This window comes from Podospora bellae-mahoneyi, chromosome 6, assembly GCF_035222275.1.
Source record: "Podospora bellae-mahoneyi strain CBS 112042 chromosome 6, whole genome shotgun sequence".
Classification (NCBI taxonomy): domain Eukaryota; kingdom Fungi; phylum Ascomycota; class Sordariomycetes; order Sordariales; family Podosporaceae; genus Podospora; species Podospora bellae-mahoneyi.
The window spans coordinates 3,023,835-3,048,535 of NC_085885.1; the positions used below are offsets into that span (position 1 = coordinate 3,023,835).

The following is a 24,701-nucleotide window of genomic DNA, read 5'->3' on the forward strand; positions in this document are numbered from 1 at the left end:
CGTCCGAGTCTCTGGCCATCTCACCCAGAGTTCCTGCGGCGGGCAAGAGTGGACCCTTGCTGTGGGAGGGAGCCACTGACGTGAGCCCGTCGGGTGCGGGGGAGTCTGATAAGCCTGAAACGATAGCGGACCTCACGGAAGCACGTTGGAACTCTCGCTGTTACTTGCTGAATACTTGGGCCCTTCCTGCATGAATGGGTCCCTACCTGCAGAATCCAAGAGATGGGCGTCTCTGGAGTTTCCTCTTTCGACCATCTGCTCACACAATATCGAGGCGGCTGATGGTTTAGGCAATAAGCCACGTTATCAGGAAATTATTCAGATGTGCCATGGGTCAATGTAAGCCGAGCACCGGGCATAGGAAGTCTTCGGTTGTTGTTTGATCACTGGATTGGGTTGGAGGATGAGGAATTAAACACTTGGCTTCTGCAAAAAAAGATATTGCTCGAATTGCAAGAATGGGAATCTCAAAAATATGGTACGAGGATCGTCCTCTCCACTTCCTCGTTCACGATGAAATGCTCCATCGCTTAATGCAAACTCCGCAGCCACAAGCCCCACCACGACGTCATTTCTAACAACGACCCCGGATTCAAGGCTAGCAGGTACTCCACCATGAACTGCCGGCTTGATGCATCGTGAAAACGACGAGACTTATTCAGGAGAAGTCCATTTCACGATGAATGGACGGGCACCGTCTTGGTCCAGTCAGATATCTGACCAGGCTTCTTGACAAAAACTGCGACAGCCGTTAGAGCGACGATGTACTGCTGACTCGTTAAAAAAATCTGTTCAAGGTTCCTGTGTAGCAGGAATGGGCAACATTGTATGATACCAAACTCGCGGTGTTAGGAATAAAGGGTGTTAAGAAGTTTTGACAAGTCAGTTTCTCCGCATCGCGATATTGACAATGTCATTGACAATGGAAAAAGTTCAATAAGAGCGTGATGGATGGTTGGTAATGAGAGGTGTTGGAACAGACCCACATCGGTGAGCTCGGTGAGGAGGAAGCCACGGTGAGATTTATGCCCCGCATCACGTGAAGCTTGATGACAGCTCTGGTACCCCACTAACCACCAACGTCAGTTTGCGACAGGTTTGATGGACGCTGGAGAAGGCTGGAGAAGGTGACGCTTTGTCTGGAGGACCATAGATTCAGCAGCGACAAATAATATCTTCAGTTCCGCTGCCAATCTACCTCCAATTGTATTCGCCCCAAGCAGATACCGTCGAACTGCCCCTCTTTTGCAGTTCGAACTTCCCAGTGACTCAATCGGCGAGCTTCGACCATATTTCCAACGCCCCCATCCACAACAACCGTCGACACCATAAAGCGAGACTCCACGCACGGACGATCTGTTGAATTATCTTCTCTCAGTACTTGAACCACCAAAGAACGATTGAGTCTCTCAACCATGGGACTGGGTACACCAAAAGCTGGCTTTGGGGGATTTGGAGGGGTCGCATCAACTTCGCCAACACTGTCCTATCTTACACCTCCACCCGACTTCTCGGAAATCCCATTAGAGGTAGTTGTGTCCTTTAAGAGCCTGTTGAAGAAGGCAAGCGCCACCAAAGAGAAGGCGTTGCAAGACATCCTAGCACATGAGCAAAACCGGTCCTCTGACACCAATGGCCCAGAGGAGTCAGTGATACAAGCATTTGTCAGTCCTAGCCCCCACTTACCCCCTGTTTTTTGCAATGTCTAACTATAACTTACACAGGTCCAACTCTACCCTCGGCTATCCATCGATGACTCTGCAAGAGTACGCGAGCTTTCGCACCAAGTCCTGATCCAGCTGCTCAACTCCGCAAAGAAGCGCATCGCGAAACACCTTCCATTGTTCGTAGGGCCTTGGCTGGCTGGGACATTTGACAGAGACAGGCGCGTCTCCAAAGCCGCGAGCGAGGGGCTTGCTTCATTTCTACAAACAAAAGAGAAAGAGGTGGCTTTTTGGAAGTCTGTTCAAGTCCGAGCCCTGGACTATGCGACGACTTCTTTGAAGGAAACGCCCACGTCGCTCAGTGATGAACGCTCGACAACCAAACAAGACTCTGATGCCAAGTACTACCGAGTAGTTGGCGCAAGTGTTTGCTTGACACTGAATCTGTTGGCAAAAGGAGGACTTGATACTCTGAAGGATGGCATTGCGGTATACCTGGAGGTCGATGCACTCTGGTCTTTGGCCAAAGCGGAAGATCCATTTGTACGGCGGTCATTCTATCATTTAATTCGATCAATCCTGGACACAGCCCCTGAGCTCTTGAAACCAAGACTGCAACAGTTGGGACGGGCGTTGATCGCAGACAGCTTCAAAGGCAACCAATCTGGGTCTGCAACAGACTTTCTCAAGGCGCTGACAGCTTTGACCCGCCGATATTCCCAAGTATGGGGCACACAGCAACACCCCGTTCAGAGGCTGGAGAAGTTTGTCTCCCGTGGTTCACAAGGTGGATCTGATGAGTACTGGCGCGCTTCAGGCCAGCTCCTGTCGGTGCTGACAGATAAGTTCCCGTCACCGTCGTTGGACATCGTGTCCGCGCTTCTGGGCTCCATTAGAAAGGGAATATTTGATCGGCTGGAAACCCGTTCTGGTCGCCAACAGGCGTTCGACATGTATGCACACGCTGTCGAACTTTACCTACCAGCACTTGTACCGGACGCCGAGTTTGTGAAGGACAACGTCTCATCTCTCACACGACAGTTCTTGCACCCAAATCCTGAAGTTTCTACACCATCTCCACAACAGCCCGAAATTCTTGTTCAGCTTTGGCAAGCTTTGTTTCGGCACCCCGGTAGTGAAGTCCGCCAGACCGCGGAATCACAGTGGCAAAATATTGTCGACGAGTTCCTCTCGAGAGTATCGAATTCCCTGCCTGAGGTCTCAGAACGGTACCAAGCCTCTCAGCTTGCAGTAGCAGCGGAAGGGGAACGATGGTTTTCTGTACTCTCCAAGTTTTCCAAAGCTGCATCCCTCGATGACCTTGCCGTCTCTTCGTCGACCAGGATCATACAAAGCGCTTTGGATTTGCTGCTCAGGCGAAACTTCAAGCCCTTTGGGTGTGCCGCCATCTTGCAGTCGGCATATCGATATTGCCCTGGCATTTACCGTGGCATCGACACGACATCCATGATCTTCCCAGCGAACGGAAACGAGCATGCACGAACTTTGGTCACAACCCCTTCACTGCCTTACATCATTTCCGACCTCCATGAAACAGCCGGCGATCGTCTTGAAGAAATTTGGGGCCTGCTTTTTGCGGCTTCTACCCAGATATCGGATCGCGGAGCAAGCATTTCGGCAGTCAAAACGTTGGTCTCGATACCCTCCACATTCAAGTTTGTCCAGGACCTCCCGCAAGCCCAGCAGTTCCTCATCTCAGTGTGGTCAGAGTTTGCGAAATCTGATGATTTGGGTGCTCCTTGGGCCCAGCTAGCAGAAACCTCTTTGGACTTCAATACTTTGACAGTCGAGTCCATCAAAACAATTACTACCACCGTAATCGGCCTATTGGAGGAGCCATCGTCCCGTGCACCTGCTCTTCAAGCCCTAGACTTGGTCCTTACACATGCGCCTGAGAGCTCCATCATTGATGACGATCTATCGGTGCGCCTCATCACTACTTTGCTTGCCCTCACCGAGATTTCCGATACACCTATCGCCGAGAAGGCCAAAGGATTGTTCCAGTTGCTACAGCATCGGCCAACAGAATCTCCACCACTTTTCAGAATCCTCGCCAGCCAGCTCCATGAAGCAGGTCCTGCATCTCTTGAGTATGTATCTGTTTCTCATCTTTGCGTTGGGATCACTGTAGCTAACATGTCTAGCATCGACACATTGGTTGCTCAAGCGGTTGCCGCTGTCCAGTTCAAGGTCCTTCCGGCCGAGGATGTTTTTCCAAGTACTGTGGCCTGGCAAACCGAGCTCTCCTGGTTCCTCAACACCCCCAATCCGTCTTTGTCGTTGACTAGCAGTATGGATGGATCGTACTTCCTCGTCCAGGGCAGCGAAAGTACGAACAAGCCGTCACCATGTCGCGACAGCAAAGGCCGTTCTTCCCCTGCAAGAATGGCACTTTTCACGGCGAAGTTGCTATCATCCGGTGTCGAGCTCTCGTCTTTGCCTCTGGACTTTCAACTGGAACTGATCTATCTCCTCTGCGTGACTAACATGCTCGCGGCCGATCAGCTCGCACTGTCGGAGGAAAACCGGCTATGGAGGAATATCCGTGGTCAAGACACCGATGACGAGATTCAGGAATACACAGAACTTGCCTCAAATGAGGTCAGCAACATTGTCGCTGCGTCTGTGAACTGGCGAGACCTTGACATGTCAGGAGACAGCCTGGTAGAACGACTTGTCAACTTCATGCTCCAGACAGCCCGGGGCTTCAATGCTGCTGCCTTTTACACTGCCAAGGCTCTCGCTGCTCTCCTTCAAGCACTGGTCAAGGCTTACGGACCTTTGGCTAAGTTGGAGGAATGGCTGAGCAAACTCAGCCTTTCCCGCGTCACACCTGACTCGACGTTTGTTGCAGCCGCTATACTTGTCGGTCTGAATGATGCATTGGCTTCTTCCAAGACCATCAGCACACTCTGTGCTCGCCTGTTCAGTGAGATCCCAGGATACTCCATTGGATCTCCCCGCACACTTCCATCGTTGGTCTTGCTGAATCTTTGCCTGGCTGTCTATGATGAGAGTCAAATACCAGTGGAGCCACGCAAACAGGTTCTCGTGTTGCAGCAGGTGACCAAGTGGACCGACTCCCCAGAGGAGATGGACTACAGGCTTGCGGCTGAGACCTGCAAAGCCATAACTAAGATCTTCCCCAACGTCAAGGAGGTTTACGGACCATTTTGGGAGAAGTCAATTCGGTACTGTCTTTGGCTGTGGGGTCAGGCTGCGCGCGATGATACGAGCAATCGCCTCCCGTACATCTACGCATCGCTCAAGCTGATGCAAGCGCTAAAATCGGCTGAGGAGGTTAACGATGACCTTGAGGATGCACTTGCAGAAAATAAAAGGGCCGAGTCCGAGGCCCTGATCGCCCTCCTGAGTGTACCGCACGATGCGCCAGCCACATTGCCCAGTCAGCTTGTTGATGCACTCTTATCGCGGACGGTTTCGAAGATCCCCAACGTCAAGCTTGGCGAACTATCCGATGTTTACCAGGCAGTTGCGTCACCGTCTAGAGATATCCAAAAGGCTGCGTTTGGCCTTCTCCATCGGACTATCCCCGCAGCCCAGGAAGAAATCAGCGTTAATGTCATCATTGAGAAGAAGCGTGAGTCGACTGCCCTTCTTAGTGTGCAATGCATTTGCTAATCATCTACTAGCTGCCAATCTTCCCGCTGAGCTTCTGTCGCTGCTCCTCAACGCACCGAGCCCCGATGACTATACGGATGAAGAGCTTTACCAGTTTCCAGCTCCAGTCCGATCTTACCTTCTGACATGGCATCTAGTCTTTGATGCGTACAGCAAGGCTTCATACCGGGTTCGCAGCGACTACACCGAGAATCTCAAGAAGGATGATCTCATCAGTCCACTACTGGGCTTCTTGGCCGATGTCCTTGGTCATGCTCTGGCCAGGGCCATTGACCTGGACAAAGAAGGCTTCACGCCCGAGCATGTCCGCTCTTACAGCATCGACTTGGCTGACTCGGAACCTGCTGAGCGTGATATGAACTGGTTACTCATCCACCTGTTCTACCTGATCCTGAAGTATGTTCCTGGTCTGTTCAAGTCATGGTATCTTGACTGCTCTTCCAAGCAGACCAAGGTCGCGATTCAGTCGTGGATGGGTCGGTTCTTCTCGCCGTTGATTATTTCTGACCTGTTGGATGAAGTGACTGAGTGGTCTGCCAACCAAGGCGACCTCGAAGGCGGGACAGATGCGGAAGCCCTCGAGATCAAGGTTAACAAGCCTGTCCGAGAGATCACTGCCTCCTACCCGGTGGATGACGACTTTGGCACGATCCAGATCGTCGTGCCTCAGTCGTACCCGTTGGAGCCTGTCGATGTCATGAGCGTCAAGCGCGTGGCTATCAAGGAGGACAAGTGGCAGTCTTGGTTGAAGGGCATCAAAGCTGTCATTATGTTTGGCAACTGTAGCTTGGTGGATGGATTGATGGCGTTCCGGCGAAATATCTCGCTTGCGGTGAAGGACCAGGAGGAGTGCGCGATTTGCTACTCGATCGTGGCGCAGGACAAGAGCTTGCCGGACAAGAAGTGCGGGACGTGCAATCACTACTTTCATCGGTATTGTTTGTACAAGTGGTTCCATAACAGCGGAAAGAATACTTGCCCGCTGTGCAGGAATCCGATTGACTATTTGGGGTCGGATACTTCGAAGAGGAAGGGGGGGAGGTAGATGTGGGTGTTGGGGAATGGTGGAGGTACCTTGTGGAAGCGGCCTTGTGAAACGAATTTGACAAGAATAGAGAGATATATTTACAGAAGTATGGGGGTGATCAATGGTGGACGTGATGAACATGGCGGTGATGTTGCAAGCCAATCAAGGGTTAGGGTCACTGACGCCAAGCCCTTCTCTGTGGGATTTAACGATCTATGTCTTATCGGTGTCCTCCCATGCCTCTTTCCAAAATCCTTTCTAACATGGTGTCCTTTACACAAGCAATATCCCTTCACCGCTCCACAGCCACACTGACTCTATCCCGAGGATGGCTTGTTGGTTCCTGAGGTGGGATCGTGCTACCTGAGGACAGCCGATGGGGCCCACTGTCAATGAACGCTACCAGTGGCTGACCCGTCCCAATAACACGGCACTGAACTTCCCAACTTGGATCCCGCTAACCTCATTTGCTCCGGCGTGCAACACTGAGGATCTTTTGTATCCGCCGTTGAGTCAAGCACCGAGGACCAGACCATAGTTTCGAGAGACATCGTGAGATATTCGTGCTCGGAAATGTGTACATATACGCCATTATCCGCAGTCATGGCAAAGAACGTCTCACCCTCATGCACCATTACTATTAGCAGCAGTCAGCCATCAACCAGCCAAATAGGCTTCTTCTTATCTTACACACATCTAATCTCACCGAAACTCCAAAACATCACATTAACATCCGCGACCATGGGTCTCCTCCGTAAACTCCTCGGCCGCAAGCCCAAAACCCCCAGAGCTCAAACCACAACCTTCACAAGCCCGAATCCGTTCCCAGACGAGGAAACCTTCGCGGCAGTCAAAGCCCACGTCATGGCCCGCGCGCGCGCCAACGCCTCCAACCCAGAATACATCGCCATGCAGCGCCACGTCGCCTTCTCGGCGCCCACGACCTTCTTAGAGGCGAATTACCCACCCGAGAAAAACAACCTCATCACTCCCATGGGGCCGATACCGACTGACACCGGGGAGGGGATCAGGGTAGATGATGAGACTGTCATTCCGTGTGAGGACACGATGTTTTTTATGGTTTTGAAGCATGACCCAGAAGGGAAGAAGATGCCAGAGATGAAGATGTTGTTTTTTGTGGCGATTCCTCCAAAAGGTTGTGGGGGTGAGTTTGCTGGGACGCCGATGGCATATGAGACGCTTGGGACGGAGGGTTGGAAGGCGGTGGAGAGGGAGGCGGAGGGGTTTGTGAGGAAGTGGAATGGGGCTGGAGAGATGGGGAGGAGGCCGGAGGAGGGGGTGAAGGTTGTTGTGCAGATGGGGATGGATATGGGGGTTTGGGAGTGGAGGAGGGAAGGGGGGTTGGTGGAGCCGGAGGGTGGGGTTGAGATGAGGGAGGTGAGAGATGAGGGAAGGTGGGAGAGGGACGGGATGAGGTTGCCTCCGACGACGGGGGAGGTGGAGGAAGGGGTAGCAAGGTAGAGGGATAGTTGATGTGGCTTGTGTTGAAGGAAATATGAATAATGCAGAGTGGCAGTTGTTTGTCAAGGCGTTTTTGGTATATTTTGGAGTGTGGCGTTCGGTAGCTGGCAGCCACAAACCTACCGCGCCACTTGCAGCAGATTGTCCGAAATGCAATTTTTGGAATTGTTCTCTTTTGACAAAACATCCTCCCAACCAACACTGATGGCATTCAGGTTGCCCCGAGCATATCATCACGACACCAGAACGGTAGTTTGATTGTTATCACACAGGGATTGTATGGCTGAACCCCAAACCCCATGGCCAATTGCTCCAGAGGGCCAGAGGCTGACCTCGTCATAGTAACTCGAATTCGACCTCCGAGGCGGTGAAATTCAGGCGTTAACATGGGTTGGAGGAGGAGTGAAGGGATGTTGTGTTTGGGGTTGGATACATACAAAGGATTGAGGACGAGCAGATAATGCGAAGAAAAGACTTCCAGGATACGGCAAAAGACTTGAATACACCTACCTATCCCAAACAACGACGAGTGACCCTTGAAAGCTGCTGTAACCAACTTCCGTTGTCAATCTTCCAGGACTATGTCTGTTGTCTTTGTGTGATGGACAGGCTTTCTTCAGCCACACCACTTCATCTTAGCTGCGCAAACCAATTTGGTGACTACCGGTAGTAGTAAGCTTATCTTTTTTCACTGGCTTAAGTACCTAGTCTGAGGAATCAGTTAGGGGCTTAAAAAGACGAGTGTCTCGAAAATTGAGCGTTTCCCACCTGCCTGAGTAGGTGGAATATGGAAGGCTCTTTCCTTCTGGGGGGCTTAGATGTGGAGCCTCCGTTCTATTCCTGGCTCACTCACCGTTGAGTAGCTCTTGACCAGTGAACCGGGAGTAGTGAGCTCAGACCTGAGTCGTTTGGGGATTTTGTACTCCGCTATATGCGCCTAAGATACATCCGACAAGATTGCCGTAACTACCACCCAATATCGACTGTCAAATACTAAAGAACCAAGAACAGCTCATGAGACACAAATTGTCAATATATTATCTCCAGGACAAGAGTCTCTAACACTAATGACAGCAGAGCCAGCCCGCCATACGCAAAAAGATTCTCAGATACACCAACCAACTACCTAACCAGTTCTCTAAACCCCAATAACCAAATTACCCATCAAGCCAAACCGATGATGAAGCCAAGCAACGCGACGCTACAATAACTATCAGATTACACCCCGACATTTAGCGGCGAAGCCCGCTGGAGGAACTAGGACGCGAGCTGGTGGTGCCGGGACGGCTGGAGGTAGTAGAAGGAGCGGGACGGCCGCTGGTAGGAGCAGGAGCGGGGCGGCTGCCGGAGCTGCTGGGGCGGCTGGTGGGTGTACCAGGGCGAGCGGAGGGAGTACCAGGCCGGCTGTTCTTTGTGGGGGTGGTCTCGCGGGACTGGCGATTGATGCCCTGCTGACGCATGGTCTTGGGGAAGGGGTTCTCGGTCAGGTGGGAGTAAGTGGGCGCCTTCTCCTGGGCCAGGTTTCCGTAGGGGTAGTCCTTTCCGCGCTTCTTGGCGTTGGTCTCGAACTTGGTGAAGCGGCCGGTGGCGGGGTCGAGGATATTGACGGGAATGTGGGCGCTGCGCTCGTATTCGCCGAGGGGGGCGAAGTACTTGGAGACGAAGCGGACTGTGAGGTGCATCTCGTCTGAGATGAAGGTGCTGGAGTTGCCTGGTTGGGTGGTGGTATCGTGGGGGATGGAGCTGAAGAGGGTGTTAGTCTCTTGCTTGTGGGCAGTTCAGGGGCGAAATGGTGTGGTAAGGGGTTGGATAGGAGCTGAGGATCAATTGGTAATCTCAATAGCAAAAGGGCACATACCGATCAGAACCTGATCGTAACCAAGTCTGGCAGCCTCAGCCTTGCAGATGGCTTCGATGCGGCCGACAAAGACTGCACCTCCATTCTTGGAGCCAGGCTTGCTGACCTTCCAGACAGCCTCAACCTGGGAAGGCTGGATATTGAGGGGATCGACGAGAGCAGCAGACATTTTGAATGGAGTGAAAATAATCGACCGGCGATTGTTTGTAAGTTAACTGGAAGTGTTTGAGTGAGGTTGATACTGAGACGAGTTGAGGATGTGAATGATGATGAGATAGGATAGACATCAACCGACTTCTCTCAGACTTCTTATAGCGTGAAGATTAGATCCCGGTATGGTTAACCATCTTTTCCAACCGGCACGCCAACCTCATGTAGAAGCCATGAAGGTTGGAACCTAGAGTCCGAGGTAGCCCTGGTGGTATCAACGCCCTCAGGATCAAACGGGTGCTCTAATTGGGCCAGTCTCTATTCATGTCCGTGAACCAACCACTACGACCTCTCATGGCTATCATTGTCACTGGTAATTGCAGCATGGATCAGAGTTGTCAAGGATGAGTAATGGCCAAAGAATCATGTGTGAGACAGCCCAAGCGGCCATGCGAGCAATATTTAGAATGGCCAAAAAAGTCTGAAAATACTCAATTTTAAAGATAGTGACTGCGAGAACATGGTTCAGAGAATCCATGTGTGCACAAGACCCAGTATGACTTCAATATCCCTGCTCTTTGACCAGAACGCACCGTCTGAGAATCGAGGCACCTCGTCTCGTGTCTTCCTTCCGCGAGTAAAATGGTTTTACATAAGAAATGATCCGGCGCCTCCCCCTTGGGCGAACATGGAATGATCGCCTGCATGGTCAACGGGGATGTCACTCTTGAGCAAGGGTCGACGAGCCACACTACGCAGTCTACGCTGCGCCGTTGTAAGAACAGATATCAACTAGCTTAATACCCTACTGCGGCGTGTGTCATGCTGTGCCGTTGTGGTGTCACCCGCCAGTTCCTGGGAGACGGTTGGCTTCTTCTGATATGACGAGTTTCTAGGATGGACGACTTCTAGAAGATCGTATTAAAATTCACATGGCTTTTATGCTGGCTCCGTGTCCTTTGTGGTCGTGTTCTGCTTTTATCCCACATTCGCGAATATTTTATGTTAACCAGCTTCACAGCGCGGTGTCACGTGTTTGTTTTGTCAGAGTGGCACATCTCAAGCCCTTGTTGGCATTTAAACCGTCACCCACTGTATTACAACCTCGACATCACTTCAGCAGCCTTGTTGATAGATATACCCTGCACTCCAAAATGGCGCCCCAATTCAAATATTCCCCATCCAACCTGGATCACGTCGAAGATCTCGAGAAATATTGGAGGGGCGGTTTCCATCCCGTCCACATCGGCGACAAGCTTGATAAAGTCAACACAACGACATATCGCTACGAGGTTATCCACAAGCTTGGTTATGGCGGCTTCTCAACAGTCTGGCTAGCTAACAATCTCATAGAGGGCGGTTACTTTGCCCTCAAGATTGTGTGCGCCTCTCAAAGCTCTTATGGTCCCGCGCCGTCGGTCAAGGCTATCCTCGACAGCCATCCCGCCAGGATCTTTGTTACGGAGATTCGTCGTTTTGCCATCTCGGGTCCAAATGGGAACCACATCTGTCAGGTTCTTCCATTGACAGGACCGAGCTTATTGTCCTTGAGTCGAGTCCCCTATCGTCTTCGCCCTGCTGCCTGCAAGACACTTGGTCGACAGGCTGCTCAGGCCCTTGCATTTCTTCACAAAAAGGGAATCTGCCATGGTGGTATGTCAAAATGGCTACGATGTTGTTGAATAAGAGAATGCGGTTGCTAACACTGATATCAAGACTATACCGCGTCCAATCTGGTGTTGGCCGTCTCACCCGCTTTTCACCGACTGACCAAACCACAGCTCCTCCAACTTCTTGGAACTCCTGTTCAGGATCTGGTACATCCCACCGGCCCTAAAACAACATCTGCGCCAAAATACGTTGTGCAACCAGCGGATCTGTCCAAGCTTGGGTCCTCGTATCTCACAGAGACTCTAATGGTTGTCGACTTTGACCAGATATTTGGTTTCGGCAAAACTCTCCCGAGCGGAGTACCACGCAGCCCCGGCTTCAATCTCGGCACCCCTCTGGTCTATCTTGCCCCTGAGGTGATCATAGAAGGGGCCGCCGGTCCAGGGTCAGACATCTGGGCACTAGGATGCACTCTGTTTCGCATGAGGGCGGGCATGCAGCTGCTGACGGAGTGGCATTCCAACATTGCGTCCAATGTCCTTGAGGATATCTTTGATGTGGTCATGGGTCGACCGCCGTCGAAGTGGAAGAGACTTCAGTTCGGGAAGAATGGTTGGCCTGTGGCGTCGCCTAGGTCGGGCAGTGACAAGGCTATTGATACTCTCGAGTTTGGGCAAGAGGCGCCAGATCCGGAGGAGGATCTCAAGGCTAAGGTGTGTGGAATCTGGGATGAGAACCGGTCAAGGTTGGGAGCTGCGCTCAAACCCAACGAGTCGCCCATCTTTTGGAAGGTCGATCCAAACGTGGTGCCGCACTGGGGGAATGTTGAGGGGGGGTTCCCGCATATCCCGCCTGCTGAGGCGTCGCAGTTTCTGGATTTGCTGATGAGGACTTTTGATTACGACCTAAAGAGGCGAATCACTGCTGATGATATTTTGAAGCATCCGTGGGTAGCTGGTGTTAAGAGGTAATTGGTGGGGGTGACAAGGTGGCGTTGATCAAGCATATTTATCGAAGCGACTGTCTTCTGGAGTCTATGATATAAGTTCTTGTATTCCTTAGTAATATGGTTCGGGGAAAGATTAAATACTTAACAAGTTCCAAAGAGCGGTTTTGACGTGGTTGTCACTCAATTACACCTACCATCATGTAGCTCAGCTGTTGGCAACTGCTGTGACTGGCTGTGGGGTGCAGGCACTGACCCACTGTCTTGCTCTTCGTCTTGCAGCCTGAGCCACGGCCTTTGCCTTCCCTTTTCATAGGCATCACCAATGGCATCGCTTTTGACTACACCTTTATTTCATCCCAGACTGGCGGATTGCCCTCTGTGCTTCACAACTTAACGCCAAGAACGCTTGTCAACTTCTTGGTCATGCTTTCACCTGTCATAAGATCGAGAACAAGTCATGGTTCCGAAGCAAGTGGTACGAACCAAGAAATATGCTAACAGCTGACAAACTCCTAACCATTTCAATAGTTGACTTGTCCACGCCCGACTCTAACCCTGCGGCCACCGACCTCACACTATCAAAATCATCCCTTCACCCAAGCCAAGGTATAAGTGACTGTCAGAACCTTCCGGCATTGATTCTGAGGCTTTCATAGCTTCCGGGAGCATCCAATCTCTGTTGGCAACATGCTTGTCGAAACAAATCCCCACACGCCTGTAGGCTCCTCTGCATCCGTCCACTGGTTCCAAGACCAAACCTGTTCTGATTTCTGTCACGTTATCCGACTCGTCAACAGTAGTACCTTCGAAAATGGGAAGATAAAAGACTACCGGATATCGTTTTGACAGTGTTTTCAGATCCCAGTCTGGGTCAAACCCGTCATCCTCACTGCTGCTGTCGCTTTGCTCCGCAGAATCCCCGTCCATCTCGGCGTCTTCCTCATCCGTTCCGTTGCTGCTTAGCCCAGCCTCGCTGTCTTCGTCATTTTCGATTTCTTTCACTATCTCTACCAAGCTAGGATGACGCCTGCAACACATGTCCATGTCGACGGTCCACACAGGGCTGGCGAATCCCTCCACCAACAGCCCCACAAGGACTTTGAGATTAAAACGATCGTTGACTGCCAGGCTTGCTGGATATATCGGTCCCTTTAGAAGGAGATAACCGTCAGTGACGATACCAAATTGATCTCCGTTCGACACGATTACACACTTGTGGACGACATCGGGTGTGTACGTTGGCACAAGCCTCGCCCCATACCCCACCACTCCGATATCCGCAGATGCCCAAGACCAGCTTGGTGCTATGTATTGGGAGACCTCGGTTCGAAAATGCTCCGGTCTCTGCACCCTCGCAAACGGACAATTCCGGCTGTGACCCTCGGTGGAGACTCGCCATATCAGACTTGACACGAAGTCCTCGTCCCAATGACCTGCAACATATCTGCTCTTGTAGAGCTGCTGGTACACCCGGGCCACACCACCCAAAGCAACAAGCGCGTCCTGGGCCTTCGTCAAATTCAAGCGGGTATAATGCCCAACCACCTGCTGCCATGCTAGCCATGGTGACAAGCCCAATGTTGGGTAGAAGCCGGAGCTGTCTCCATCCGTCCTTGCCGAAGCCAGGGCGCCCTTTATGACGGTTGCTGCCGGGTTGCTTCGCCAACTTTCCCCCCATCCCATTTCGTTTTGAGGAAGGCCTGACGGGAACATCTCGCAAGCCCGATGCTGGCGACATTCCCAGAGCAACTGATCGGATGAGAAGTGCAGTATCCGGGGCGCCAGTTGTTGTTCCTGGAAGACCCAGCCACGCGTGAACAACTCTTGCTGGTCCACGCGCCTGGTCCAAAAGTTAGGGTCGTACAGAACGTAATCTTGTCTGTGAAAAGAAGGCGCACTGCAGTCTGACAACTTCCCATCATCGGTTGTGAAAGGAACACCAACCCAGTCGAAAGTCACCCTTTCATGGCTGAATTGAAGCTTCTGTCTTGGATGGAACAGTCCCTCTTCTTGACATCTATCCGCAGTCGCCGACAGATTACAATACGACCTGGAGTAGATTTCCGCCATGGTTGCGGACTCCGCCTCCCAATCTTCCTTGCTGTCTTGGATGATGCAAAGAGAGTCAATCCAGATATACTCTACCCCAAGGCGCCGAGTGTACACGATAGCATCTTGAAAGACCTTGGACAAACAATCGACATCGATCCTTGTTTTGAGGCTACTCAGGTTGTCTTCCTTCAACTGGGTGTAGACGGAAGCATTTGCTGGCCATCGATGGCTCAGCGTGAGATAGGGCCCAGTGATTGTTGCCTCCACCGTTTCAACAAGCCTAACAGAACCGGGATGCACGGAAATCAACCGCGAGGGATACCACTGTTGTGTTTGCAATCCCGATCTCAGTGGGCTGCATGTATCGTGATCCTGACCGCACAGCTCGAGCCATTGACTGACTTTAGAAACAGTTGCATCCTGTAACCAATCCCACATGTCGATCTTGGGTGCCTCAAAGACTGATGGCTCCTTCCATTTTACATTGCCTGGCTTGTGGTCAGCTTGAATTTGATGTTCGTCATCAGAACCTGGGATTGCAAGACACATAAACCAACGATGCTCACCTTCGACTGATTGAATCGGCCACTGGACAAGCTGACGAATCTCCCTTTCGCGGCCAGGATATTTCACTTCACAGTCCCAGGTAACCGTCAAGTACCGATACTTTGGTCGATCTGGCGTTCGAATCCTATCATTCATCAACCCCATGATCTCAAACTTGTATTCCACTGCTCGAATCCCAACCAAGTGGTCGATACTGTCGATTTCGTACGCCTCTGTATCTATTCTGAAATTATCCCGCAACCCGCAACAGATGAAGCACTCAAGTGCCAGGGAGCTCTGGAACTCCTCGAGGGAGAATGCATGCCTGATTCTTTCGTCGAGTCTGGGGGCTCGCCCGTGAAAGATCCTGCAACATGTTGGGCACAGCATGGTGGATTGGATAAGTACGGAGGGGTCAGGATGTTATCTGCGCTGCCTGGTAGAAGTATTGCCATAAGCCGATAAGCACCTGGAAGCCACGGAGGAGATTGGGCGCGCACTTGGCCCCCTTGCGAATGTGGCGGTGGCACAGCAGCGGTGCTTCACCCAGCTGGGCGGTTATTCTTGGCGCCTGGGACGAATCACCTTGTGAGCCAGCCAGGCTTGAGTGCCTCTGCTGGACGAACACAATCTAATCGAGCACAACTCTCACACCTCACGATCCCAAACAAACACGACCGGAACCCGAAGAGCAAGAGCAGTTGGGCAGCACAGACCACCCCCCCGCCCCCCGGCACCTCAGATCTCCCTTCACCATGGAATGGTATTACCGTCTTGTGATGGGTCAACGGAGTGACTGCGCGAGAAACGAGCATGTGGAATTACTGTTGTCTTGCGCACTTCCAGAGATCGATCTGGAGAATCTGTCATTCGAAAACCTTGAGGAGATATTGCCGAGACTCTTTTTCTCCAAGAAGAAGATCACCAAGAAATTCGGCGATGTCCTTGTCCTTGAACGGCTCTTGCAGTGCGGCTGTAGAGACTGCAATACCCTGCGCACAGGAGATCCACAAACCATCCGTGACGAAATGTTGGGCTCACCAAAAGGCTCAATTCTGCTCTTAGCACTGGTGCTTCTGATATATCTCGACAGGCTTCACTACATCTATCCCTTGATCTCCTTGGGCTCGAAGACAAACGACAGTTTACAGAGTATCATCCGGCACCTTAGTCCGGGCAGTGACGGGATGAGAGGGCTCATTGTCATGAAGGAGGAAGATTTGAACCTTATCGGTACACCTGAGAAGAAGCTGAGTGCAGAACGTCGAGCGGAAAGAAGAGAAAAAACAAGGCAATGGGAGCGGCTACACAAAACATTCGAGGCCATGCGCAACGAAGTGTCTTGTATGTTTGAGCCTGTGATTATCCGGTTGTTGAATCAGAAGGACTCGTGTCAGTGGTACCATCAACACTCTCGGTTTCCTTTTCTAGACGCCGAAGATCGAGTACCTCAAGGGTCATTTGGCACTGTCACCAAATTTCGTATTCCGTCCGAATACCTCCACGAATCCATCAAGGGTTTTATGGAGAGTCGATATCGAGGTTCGAGGGATGAGGCAACCGGAGAGGTACGTGTCCATACATCCGTTCGAAAGAACTTCTTGCGAGCACATGATATTCATGCATGGCGCTGACACACTCTAGTACCTTTTCGTTCGAAAGTCCTTGGTGCTTCAGAAGGGTGAGCTGCCACACAAGCCGACCACTGGCAGTAACGAAGGCACGATAGCCGGTCTAGCCTCCATGGTAAACGGGGACGCGGCAGACAACATCATCAGCCTTCTCTCCTTATATACTTGGAGGGGCAGCCTGTATTTCATCTTTCCATGCCTGAAAATGGACTTATACCATCTACTTCGCCAAACGACCCTCCCCGGGGATCAAACTAAGCCCACGAAGCTACGTTCAAACGAGGAACTACTAAAGCATTGGCTGTGGAAACAAATGATTGGCGTTGCTCATGCACTCAGCGTCATTCACACGAATATGAAGCACCCCCGTGGGGGGGTCGAGGGATACATCATCGCTTCGCACTTTGATCTTAAGCCAGCAAACATCCTGGTCACCAGTCAAGGTGTACTTAAAGTCACAGACTTTGGCGAATCGGTGATAAGCGTGACCAAAAGTCTTCAAAACATGTCAACGTCTTTCAGACCAGGTGACCCCAAGTACGCTGCTTCAGAGTCTAGGCCCTCGGAAGCAGAGCTTGCGAGGGCTTATGGGGCTGGAGAGGACAGTTTTCAGGTCTTACTCAATTACGACGTCTGGGCGCTAGCTTGCGTCATGACAGAGGTGCTTGTCGTGTTGTTGGATACCGATGAGCCCCCGGCAGGGACAGCTATCGACAGATTCCATGCCAAGCTCGAGAAAGAATCTCGGGTCGAAGAAACGCGAGGCGCATTTCTCGAGGGAGGCCATGAGCTCAAGCCCTATGCCCGCAAGGTACTGGAAAACTTTCCAAACCTCCCGCGCTTTGCCCACGATGGTCCGAAGAAATGGTATATGCAGAGTGTCTCCAATTTTCTCCTCAGTATGTACTCTCCTGGAAATTGCTATCTTCCATCTTCCTTCAAACCCAAAACTGCCAGGCTGCTGAGAAGTGGACTTTCGTACGAGTCGTGTGATAAGTCATCGTCGCGAAGAGAGACAAAAAACTCAACCAAACTCTCATCAGGAAACTTTCGTACGCTACCATCCTCACCCTCCCCTTCTGAAACAAGATCTTCCACAATTTCCAACACAGCCCTCAACATCATCCCCTGTAAAGAAGTAAAAGTGAACTTGGGATAGTCGTCCTCATCCCAAGTCGCCTTGCGAACAAGATAACCAAAGACGCGCTGCCACAAAGTTGTGTATCTCCGGATCGCACGGTCCTCCAGCCCAAGGGTCAATGACTCTCGAGGCTTGATGTCGACACTCTGCCTGTTAACCTCAAAGAGAACCGGAGTGCCAACCTCCTCGTACGACATCCTATCCACTGCATCATGCGCAATATCAAGATATGTGTGAAGACAATGCTGAATCCCTTGACCTGCCAATCCGGCGTGCGATCCCCCCAACCAACTGCGGTATCAAGAGGCATGCATGGCTTCCAACAACCTATCCTTATCACACGAACCAAGATGCATGCGACCGGGGTCAACTTCAACTGCTTGCACTTACAAGTACGTTGAGCCTCACATTTCAACACCGTCCACACATCGTACCAGGATGCAATCTGGACTTTCGAAATGATCGATTTGAGCTCTGTCAGAATGTTACATTCTCTTTTATTTTAGCGCTGGTGCAGTCAACGGATCGTACTCTGGAAGTTTTTAACAGATTGTACCCCCTGTCTCCAAAGTGGGGCGGGCCGTTTGTGTACTTTCCAACGGATGGTACTACAATCTGTCGGATAATAATAGTAAGGCTCATGTTGTTCAAGCCATCTCTTTCTCTTTTCCTTCTCTTCTTCAAGTTCAATGTGCTAGTAGAGTGGCCTAGCTAGTTGCAATACACTACCTTGAGACCGTTACACATAATCGTACACTCGTATCGCAAAACAAAAATCAAAATACATTATCCGGATGTAGTAGCCAGTAAAAACAAAACTAAAAAACATATTCTAGCTACTCCACTCGGCGATGGTGGCCAAAGATGACTGTGTGTATAAATGCTGTACACCAAGTCGTCGCTGACAAGTCTGGGCGCAGTCCTTCATCAGTGCTAAGGCATCTGAATGTCGACCTTGGCTTTTCCAAGTAAAAGCGAGATTGTTCATGCTCGTCAGCGTAGAAGGGTGATCGGCCCCGAGCTTGGTCTTGCTCGTCTCCATCACCTGCACCTCCAGCTTCTCGGCCTCCTCCCACCGCCCCTGGTTCCTGTATGTCGACGCTAGGTTCGCCATGCTCGTTAGCGTATCTGGGTGATCGGCCCCAAGCTTGGTCTTGCGAGTCTCCATCACCTGCACAAACAGCTTCTCGGCCTTCTCCCACTGGCCCTGGTTGCTGTATGTCGACGCTAGGTTGCCCATGCTCGTCAGCGTAGAAGGGTGATCGGCCCCGAGCTTGGTCTTGCTCGTCTCCATCACCTGCACAAACAGCTTCTCGGCCTCCTCCCACCGGCCTCGGTTCAAAAGGACTAGAGCAAACAGTGACATGCTATCTAGAGTCGCCGCATCCTCTTTTCCTAGTCTCTTCTCGCGGGCTCTTCTCGCCTTGCCTGCCATCTGCTGTGCTACTTCGTATCTTCCTTGCGACCATGCAAACCAACCCCCATTATGCAAAAGCGTTGCCCATATTTCCTCCCTATTTTCGCTGGGTCGGTAACCGAAGACCACTTGAACGTGTGCGAAGAGATTTCGACAAGTCGCCCAGTTCTTATACTCTCCAGTTGGGAATGAGGCTGCCATTTGCTCGATAAACTTCTGTTTGAACGTCTCCTGCTGCCCCGCTTGTTCCAGCCACTTCCTCGTCGAGAATTGCACAAGCCCGTGCATTTCAAACTCGTCCATCTTAGTCGTCGCTATGAGGCAGTAGTCTCTCAGTATCGCCACATCATCTTCGAATCCATCATCAGTAGTATCTGCACTATCATCTGTAAGGTCACCATCTGTGTCACCATCCATGTTACCATATGCGGCACCATCTGTAACACTTCTGCCGTTATCAACGTCTGTATCTCGGGCCCCGTATAGACACCGTCCTGGTATCTCCTCTTTAGTAACTCTAGGAGGTTTTAGAACCCACCCAGGGATACCTTGCCGGTCGAAAAAGCTCATAAGTGACAGGAGATCCGCCGCAGACGGCCGCTTAGACCGGATGTAGTCAAAGGATATTTGCCATGTGATAAGAACCGCGCTTGATGCGCCTTCATCCCGTCGTAGGTCCCCAGCATCGTACTGTAAAAGACTGCTCTTTCTATGCTCACTCTTCCGGAACTCTGCTAGGTACTTCTCGGGCGAGCTCCGCGGCGCCCTTGCCTGTATGTAGGCGGCAGCCTGGCTAATGGCCAACGGAATGAGGTCGAGCGCCTGTACGAGATCGGCCGCCACCTCTAGATCCGCGGGCGATCCTAGCTTCTTCTCCAGGAGTGTGAGGGCATCTGTCTGCGCCATCGGTCCGACTTCGATAATATTTTGACGGCGCCCGGTCAGTCTGAATGCTAAATCCCTGTTACGTGTTGTGACAATAATCGATCCATTTTGGCTCTGCGGTAAGTATGTCGCAAACGGCCGCCTCTCGCGCTCATTGCCGCTGGTCGTACCGTGGGCAATATTCGCGTTGTAGAACACATCGCGGTCGTCAGCGCTGTCAAGGATGATGATCCATCTGCCGTTCCGTTCGTTAGACAGCCAGCTGTACACAAGCTGTGGGATGTTGGCCTTGGGCTCGTTCCGGCCGGCCAGCTTGACGGTGTTGGCAATCGTCCTGAAGCCATCCTCGACGCGCTCATACATTCCAGCGTGAACCCAGAATACCCATATGTCCGGCTGCTTTTCAGTGATCCGGTGAGCGAACTCGATGGCCAGCTGCGACTTGCCGATACCGCCCAAGCCGACGAGGGCCACACGAGCGGCGGGCTCGGAACATCGCCGGTCGATTTGCTCGAGAATGTCTCCGCGGTCGACAAAATCGGGATCGCGGGAGAAGGGAATGGTCGCGAATGGCCGCGGCGGGGTTTCTGGTCGTTCTGGGGAAGTTAGCGGTCCACCCCTCGACTCTCACAGCGCTCTGGTAATCTTACCTGGCGCCTGCGGGAAAGTATTGTAGATCGTCCCCCTGTTGGTCCCCACCTGGGAACCATAGTTATAGTCGCCGAAACGATTACTGTCTGACATTGCACTTTCTATCCTGAGCTCGTCAGCGTGGCGGAAGCGTAGAGAAAACTTGGGTTTTACGATGAGGTCAGCCTCAACTGTAAAAGGGAATCCGTCTGAAGAAAAGAGGCAGGCATCTCTGCAGTCGGTTTGGTTGGTCCGACCTGCTCTCTGCAGAGGTTGATCACCCTACCGGTCGCAAGTCCAGATAAAACTTGACGCTGCACTGCCTCCACAAAAACCGTTCCGCAAATCAGAGTCAAGCCAGAAGCTGCATCTTGACCGCCTTCATGCAAGTCTAAAGCTGCTCAGCCCAGCTCGTGATACCCAACACGACCAATTGTTCCCAGTCTTTCACTTTTTTACTTCCTATATATTAAGCGACTCAAGCCCAATTTTCAGTGGTTCGAGCTGTCTTCCACTCTATAAGCATCAAGGAGGCAGCTTGGTTGACGTGTTAATCCTCAGAACTCCAATATGGATCCTCTCAGTATCACAGCTGGCGTCGTGGGTATTGTCGCACCAACGCTGCACTGCGTGCGACTCTTGGTAGAGGACTTGCAGAACATTGCCGACGCACCTAATACCGTGAAAGCGCTCACCAACAATCTCCAATCAGTGGAACTTGCTCTTGATTCGTTGGGGGCTGTGACGGACTCGCAGTGGGAGTCCCTGGGCGATGCTATTATTACCCAGTCGAAAGCTACGATAACTTCCTGCGAAACTTCCTGCAAAAGGTTCAAGACCTCTCTCGATCGCTGGACCCGGCACAGCACAGATGGAACGCTCTCCTGGCGAGACCGCGCAACTCTGGGCATCTTCAGACAGGACCACATCAAATCCATATCGAAGCAGCTTCAGCAATGCAACATCACGCTGACCTCTGTAACGAGCATTGCAACCTTGTAGGTGAAAGTTCAGGCCCAAACGGGTAGGCACTAATGAGTCCTAGACACAGCTCCCTGCAGCAGGCTCAAGCGGCCGAAGAGATCAAGACGATACTATCGACGAAGGAGACGGCGATTAACAATGCAATCACAGCGACAAACGATCAGTCGGCCGAAGTTAGTGCTCAGCTGGAAGCGCTTACCCTAGCAGAGCCGGGCGAGGGTGAAACGGACGCCGGTCAGGCGAGCGCGACGAAGCAGGTTGCGATGGAAAAGAAAGCACTGCATGAATCGCGCATGCTGTTTGAGGAACTGCTCTCCGTGATCCAGACAGCAGCCGCAAATGCCCGAGCAGACCAGGGAACCACAATCACCTTTGGAAACAATAATAGTGGCCAGCAAGTGGGAGTCAACAGCGGCACTATCACTGCTACATTTGGCCGAAGCGGGTAGACTTTGTATCTTTGTTCCTTTTACTTGCTCTACTATGTATTGAATAAGCTTGAATCTATTTACACAACCATGTATTCTCTCGTAATGCGAACCTGACCACCGGTTCGGAACTCTGCAGCTTTGAAATAGGGTCATCGACTATCCTAAGCTAGGTTTCAACCCGTGTTCAGCACCGACAGCAGCAAGTGGCCGTTTTCAGCTCATGTCCTCGAGGAATTGACACAGGCAGAGAAAATCTACTGGCAAAATGTTGAGAATCATCACGACCCACTTGCCTGGGATGTCGGTCAGGCACGCTTGACGCATGGCGGCCACTCTGAATTCCAAGAAGTTGGCTGGGGTGAATCAGGGTCTTTTCTCTCTTTCCTTCACATGTTGGTTATTCTCTCCTTTATTCGTGTATCGATAGGTAAACGCTGACATGTCGCAGGGATGGCGTGACCTTGAAGGTGATCGATCAAGATGGAAGGATAACAGCTGGAGACCATTCACAGGGAGCTAAATGTCGATTCCAGCTCTTTTATCAAGCCTCCGCTTTGGTGGAGGAACAATCAGAACCGGAACCCATATCCCTTTCGAAGACTGGGAGTTCATCAGGGAGTAGACGATCGAACTTCAACCTTTTCAAACCCCAGAATGCCGAACAAAAGTTCAAGCCGAAACTGGTCCAGCGACCGTCAAAGTTCATCCTGAAATGGGGAGTTATTTCGCAAAAGAGTAACCATGGAAGTCCTTATCATATTAAGGAGACACACAGTCAGTGCACTTGATCTGTGACAAGGGCTGTGATACAGGGCTTGGAACCAATAGTTCAATTTCAGTAATAATCTTCAATGGCCTCGAAGTCCTTGATGAAGGAAATCTCAGAGTAATACAGTGATCCTGAACGCGTATTTATCTCCCTGTTCAACTGGTCCGTGCCTTCGTGCCTCAGGCCTCTGCCAAGTCCTTTGATATCTCTCTGGGCCAATAGTAATCCTTTGATACCCGCCTTGCCTTTGATTGCCTGCCTCACTTCAACGAGAGGCTCACATCTTGCAGATACCCCTCCTTACGGTGATACTGGCGGTGTTGTTGGTCGTGGTTGCAGGTGGTTGGCCTTTGCTGTGTGACATGATCAACCCGTTTAACCGACACTGCAGTGTAATTGCTAACACTTTTCTCTCTGTGCTGAATAGTTATCCCATCTCCATGGTCCTTTACCCCGAGGTACATTTCAAACCCCGAGTTGGACCTGGGATTCATCCTCTTCAAGGATTCTACGAACGGTGTTGATAATATTTTGCACTTTGAATTCGACACACTGGAAAGTACGTGCTAGAAACGATGCCCTGGTTGGAAGCGATGGGCCTGTATGAGTATGACTGACGTTTGCATTTAGAAGTTCGAAGCTTCTAGGCTGCCCTCCTCCGTTACACAGTCCAGGGCGATATGTAAGTTTGGCATCGTCTCCCATAGTCAAGTGTTGCTGTTCACGATGTGCGGAGGACATCCTGGACTAACCCACCCATCATCAACAGACTGCAAACTAAAACGCTCAACTATACCAAGTTGTTTGGAAAGCCCACACCGTTGTTCCCGGATGGCGGTGAGCCAATGATCCAAGTTTGGGCAAAGGACAGCCCACCTTTTTTGACAGTGGACAAAGCTGGTAGGCCACAATCGAAGGGATCTATCGAAAACACTCAGCCACGCCAGTTGGATAAAACACCACCTCCGAAGGCGCTGGTTTTCTTCGAAAAACGTAGCGATATGCAGTTCGCTCTACATCGTACGAAACCTTCTTGACAGCCCCCCGGCATATTAGATACAAGCTGATGGTTGTTCACAGTTACCGCTCAGGTCACCAACAAACTATTCAACGACTCCAGACACCTTCGCGGCATTGTTTGTACGTGGGGGGCCGTCGCGTGACCATTTTCCCCTCATATGCATCCCGTCCGGCAACCGAAGGCCAAAGCAGATTGTTAATAAGCTTTTGTGGAAGTCCAGTATGCCGCTCATTCAGGGGCTCGTGGAACCAGATGTCAGCCAGGACGATGTTGATGAGAAACAGGTGGTTCTCAAGCTAAAGGAGATGGAACTGATAATGGAAACCCTCACCATCATCGTCGTGAACCCAGTCCCGCCTTACTCCGGCTCTGACGGCAGCAACGTCTCGTTTCCCGGCTGGGGCTTCCCCGCCATCCTCTTCAGCGTCCTCGCCTTTGCAATCTCGTACTACCTCGTCATCTTCTGTCCCCTGCCGCGGGAATATCCCCCAAATCAACCCCTCGATGCCCCCACTCCGGGTGATCAGATTCCCGCACAGTGGACACGAAACCCCTTGCACGCCGCTGGCATCAGGGCCAAGATCGAGTTTGACAAGGACTACAACGAGGCTCTGCCGCGGGTGTTTCGGTTTGGTCGTCGGTGGCGGGTGGTTTACTCGATTGAGGGCGATCGCGACGGGGAGGAATATGATTCCTCTACGACCAAGTTGTTTTTATACTGGCTTTTTGGGGGTGACCGTCTGAAAGAGTCTCCCCCGCGAAGATTCTGGGAGTGGTTGAGGGAACGGAC

General features: G+C 51.6%; 8 protein-coding genes across 8 annotated transcripts; 5 read left to right on the top strand and 3 right to left on the bottom strand.

Annotated features, from left to right (window-relative positions):
• The first annotated feature begins 384 nt into the window (after window positions 1-384).
• QC761_608040 (uncharacterized protein) lies at window positions 385-6,499 on the top strand. The gene is given in 5 exon segments (XM_062881233.1): window positions 385-667; window positions 686-1,664; window positions 1,725-3,775; window positions 3,830-5,286; window positions 5,339-6,499. 4 exon segments carry the CDS (start codon window positions 1,416-1,418, stop codon window positions 6,370-6,372), a joined length of 4,791 nt encoding a protein of 1,596 aa, XP_062729904.1. The 5' UTR covers window positions 385-667; window positions 686-1,415; the 3' UTR covers window positions 6,373-6,499.
• Window positions 6,500-6,927: 428 nt separating this feature from the next.
• QC761_608045 (uncharacterized protein) lies at window positions 6,928-7,836 on the top strand (the record flags this gene model as incomplete). Its single annotated transcript, XM_062881234.1, has 1 exon — window positions 6,928-7,836. One exon carries the CDS (start codon window positions 6,928-6,930, stop codon window positions 7,834-7,836), a length of 909 nt encoding a protein of 302 aa, XP_062729905.1.
• A 1,232-nt stretch (window positions 7,837-9,068) lies between these two features.
• On the bottom strand, window positions 9,069-9,518 carry QC761_608047 (uncharacterized protein; the record flags this gene model as incomplete). Its single annotated transcript, XM_062881235.1, has 2 exons — window positions 9,069-9,211; window positions 9,233-9,518. 2 exons carry the CDS (start codon window positions 9,516-9,518, stop codon window positions 9,069-9,071), a joined length of 429 nt encoding a protein of 142 aa, XP_062729906.1.
• Window positions 9,519-10,776: 1,258 nt separating this feature from the next.
• On the top strand, window positions 10,777-12,532 carry QC761_0097010 (uncharacterized protein; the record flags this gene model as incomplete). The annotated part of the gene is made up of 2 exons (XM_062873044.1): window positions 10,777-11,497; window positions 11,561-12,532. The coding sequence occupies 2 exons, from the start codon at window positions 10,777-10,779 to the stop codon at window positions 12,424-12,426; spliced, it is 1,587 nt and encodes a 528-aa protein (XP_062729907.1). The 3' UTR covers window positions 12,427-12,532.
• A 442-nt stretch (window positions 12,533-12,974) lies between these two features.
• QC761_608050 (uncharacterized protein) lies at window positions 12,975-15,392 on the bottom strand (the record flags this gene model as incomplete). The annotated part of the gene is made up of 1 exon (XM_062881236.1): window positions 12,975-15,392. The coding sequence occupies one exon, from the start codon at window positions 15,390-15,392 to the stop codon at window positions 12,975-12,977; it is 2,418 nt and encodes an 805-aa protein (XP_062729908.1).
• A 365-nt stretch (window positions 15,393-15,757) lies between these two features.
• On the top strand, window positions 15,758-17,792 carry QC761_0097030 (uncharacterized protein; the record flags this gene model as incomplete). Its single annotated transcript, XM_062873045.1, has 2 exons — window positions 15,758-16,570; window positions 16,647-17,792. The coding sequence occupies 2 exons, from the start codon at window positions 15,758-15,760 to the stop codon at window positions 17,790-17,792; spliced, it is 1,959 nt and encodes a 652-aa protein (XP_062729909.1).
• Window positions 17,793-18,606: 814 nt separating this feature from the next.
• QC761_0097040 (uncharacterized protein) lies at window positions 18,607-20,820 on the bottom strand (the record flags this gene model as incomplete). Its single annotated transcript, XM_062873046.1, has 2 exons — window positions 18,607-20,672; window positions 20,727-20,820. 2 exons carry the CDS (start codon window positions 20,818-20,820, stop codon window positions 18,607-18,609), a joined length of 2,160 nt encoding a protein of 719 aa, XP_062729910.1.
• A 132-nt stretch (window positions 20,821-20,952) lies between these two features.
• On the top strand, window positions 20,953-22,242 carry HELLP (Prion-forming protein HELLP). The gene is made up of 2 exons (XM_062880015.1): window positions 20,953-21,704; window positions 21,752-22,242. The coding sequence occupies exons 1-2, from the start codon at window positions 21,277-21,279 to the stop codon at window positions 22,137-22,139; spliced, it is 816 nt and encodes a 271-aa protein (XP_062729911.1). The 5' UTR covers window positions 20,953-21,276; the 3' UTR covers window positions 22,140-22,242.
• The last annotated feature ends 2,459 nt before the right edge of the window (window positions 22,243-24,701 follow it).

Bases quoted from the DNA above. Each gene is read 5' to 3' on its own strand.
- QC761_608040 (XM_062881233.1), top strand. From the start codon at position 1,416: ATGGGACTGGGTACACCAAAAGCTGGCTTTGGGGGATTTGGAGGGGTC. The intron at 1,665-1,724 runs GTCAGTCCTAGC...TAACTTACACAG, and splicing joins AGTCAGTGATACAAGCATTT to GTCCAACTCTACCCTCGGCT. The intron at 5,287-5,338 runs GTGAGTCGACTG...ATCATCTACTAG, and splicing joins TGTCATCATTGAGAAGAAGC to CTGCCAATCTTCCCGCTGAG.
- HELLP (XM_062880015.1), top strand. From the start codon at position 21,277: ATGGATCCTCTCAGTATCACAGCTGGCGTCGTGGGTATTGTCGCACCA. The intron at 21,705-21,751 runs GTAGGTGAAAGT...AATGAGTCCTAG, and splicing joins GTAACGAGCATTGCAACCTT to ACACAGCTCCCTGCAGCAGG.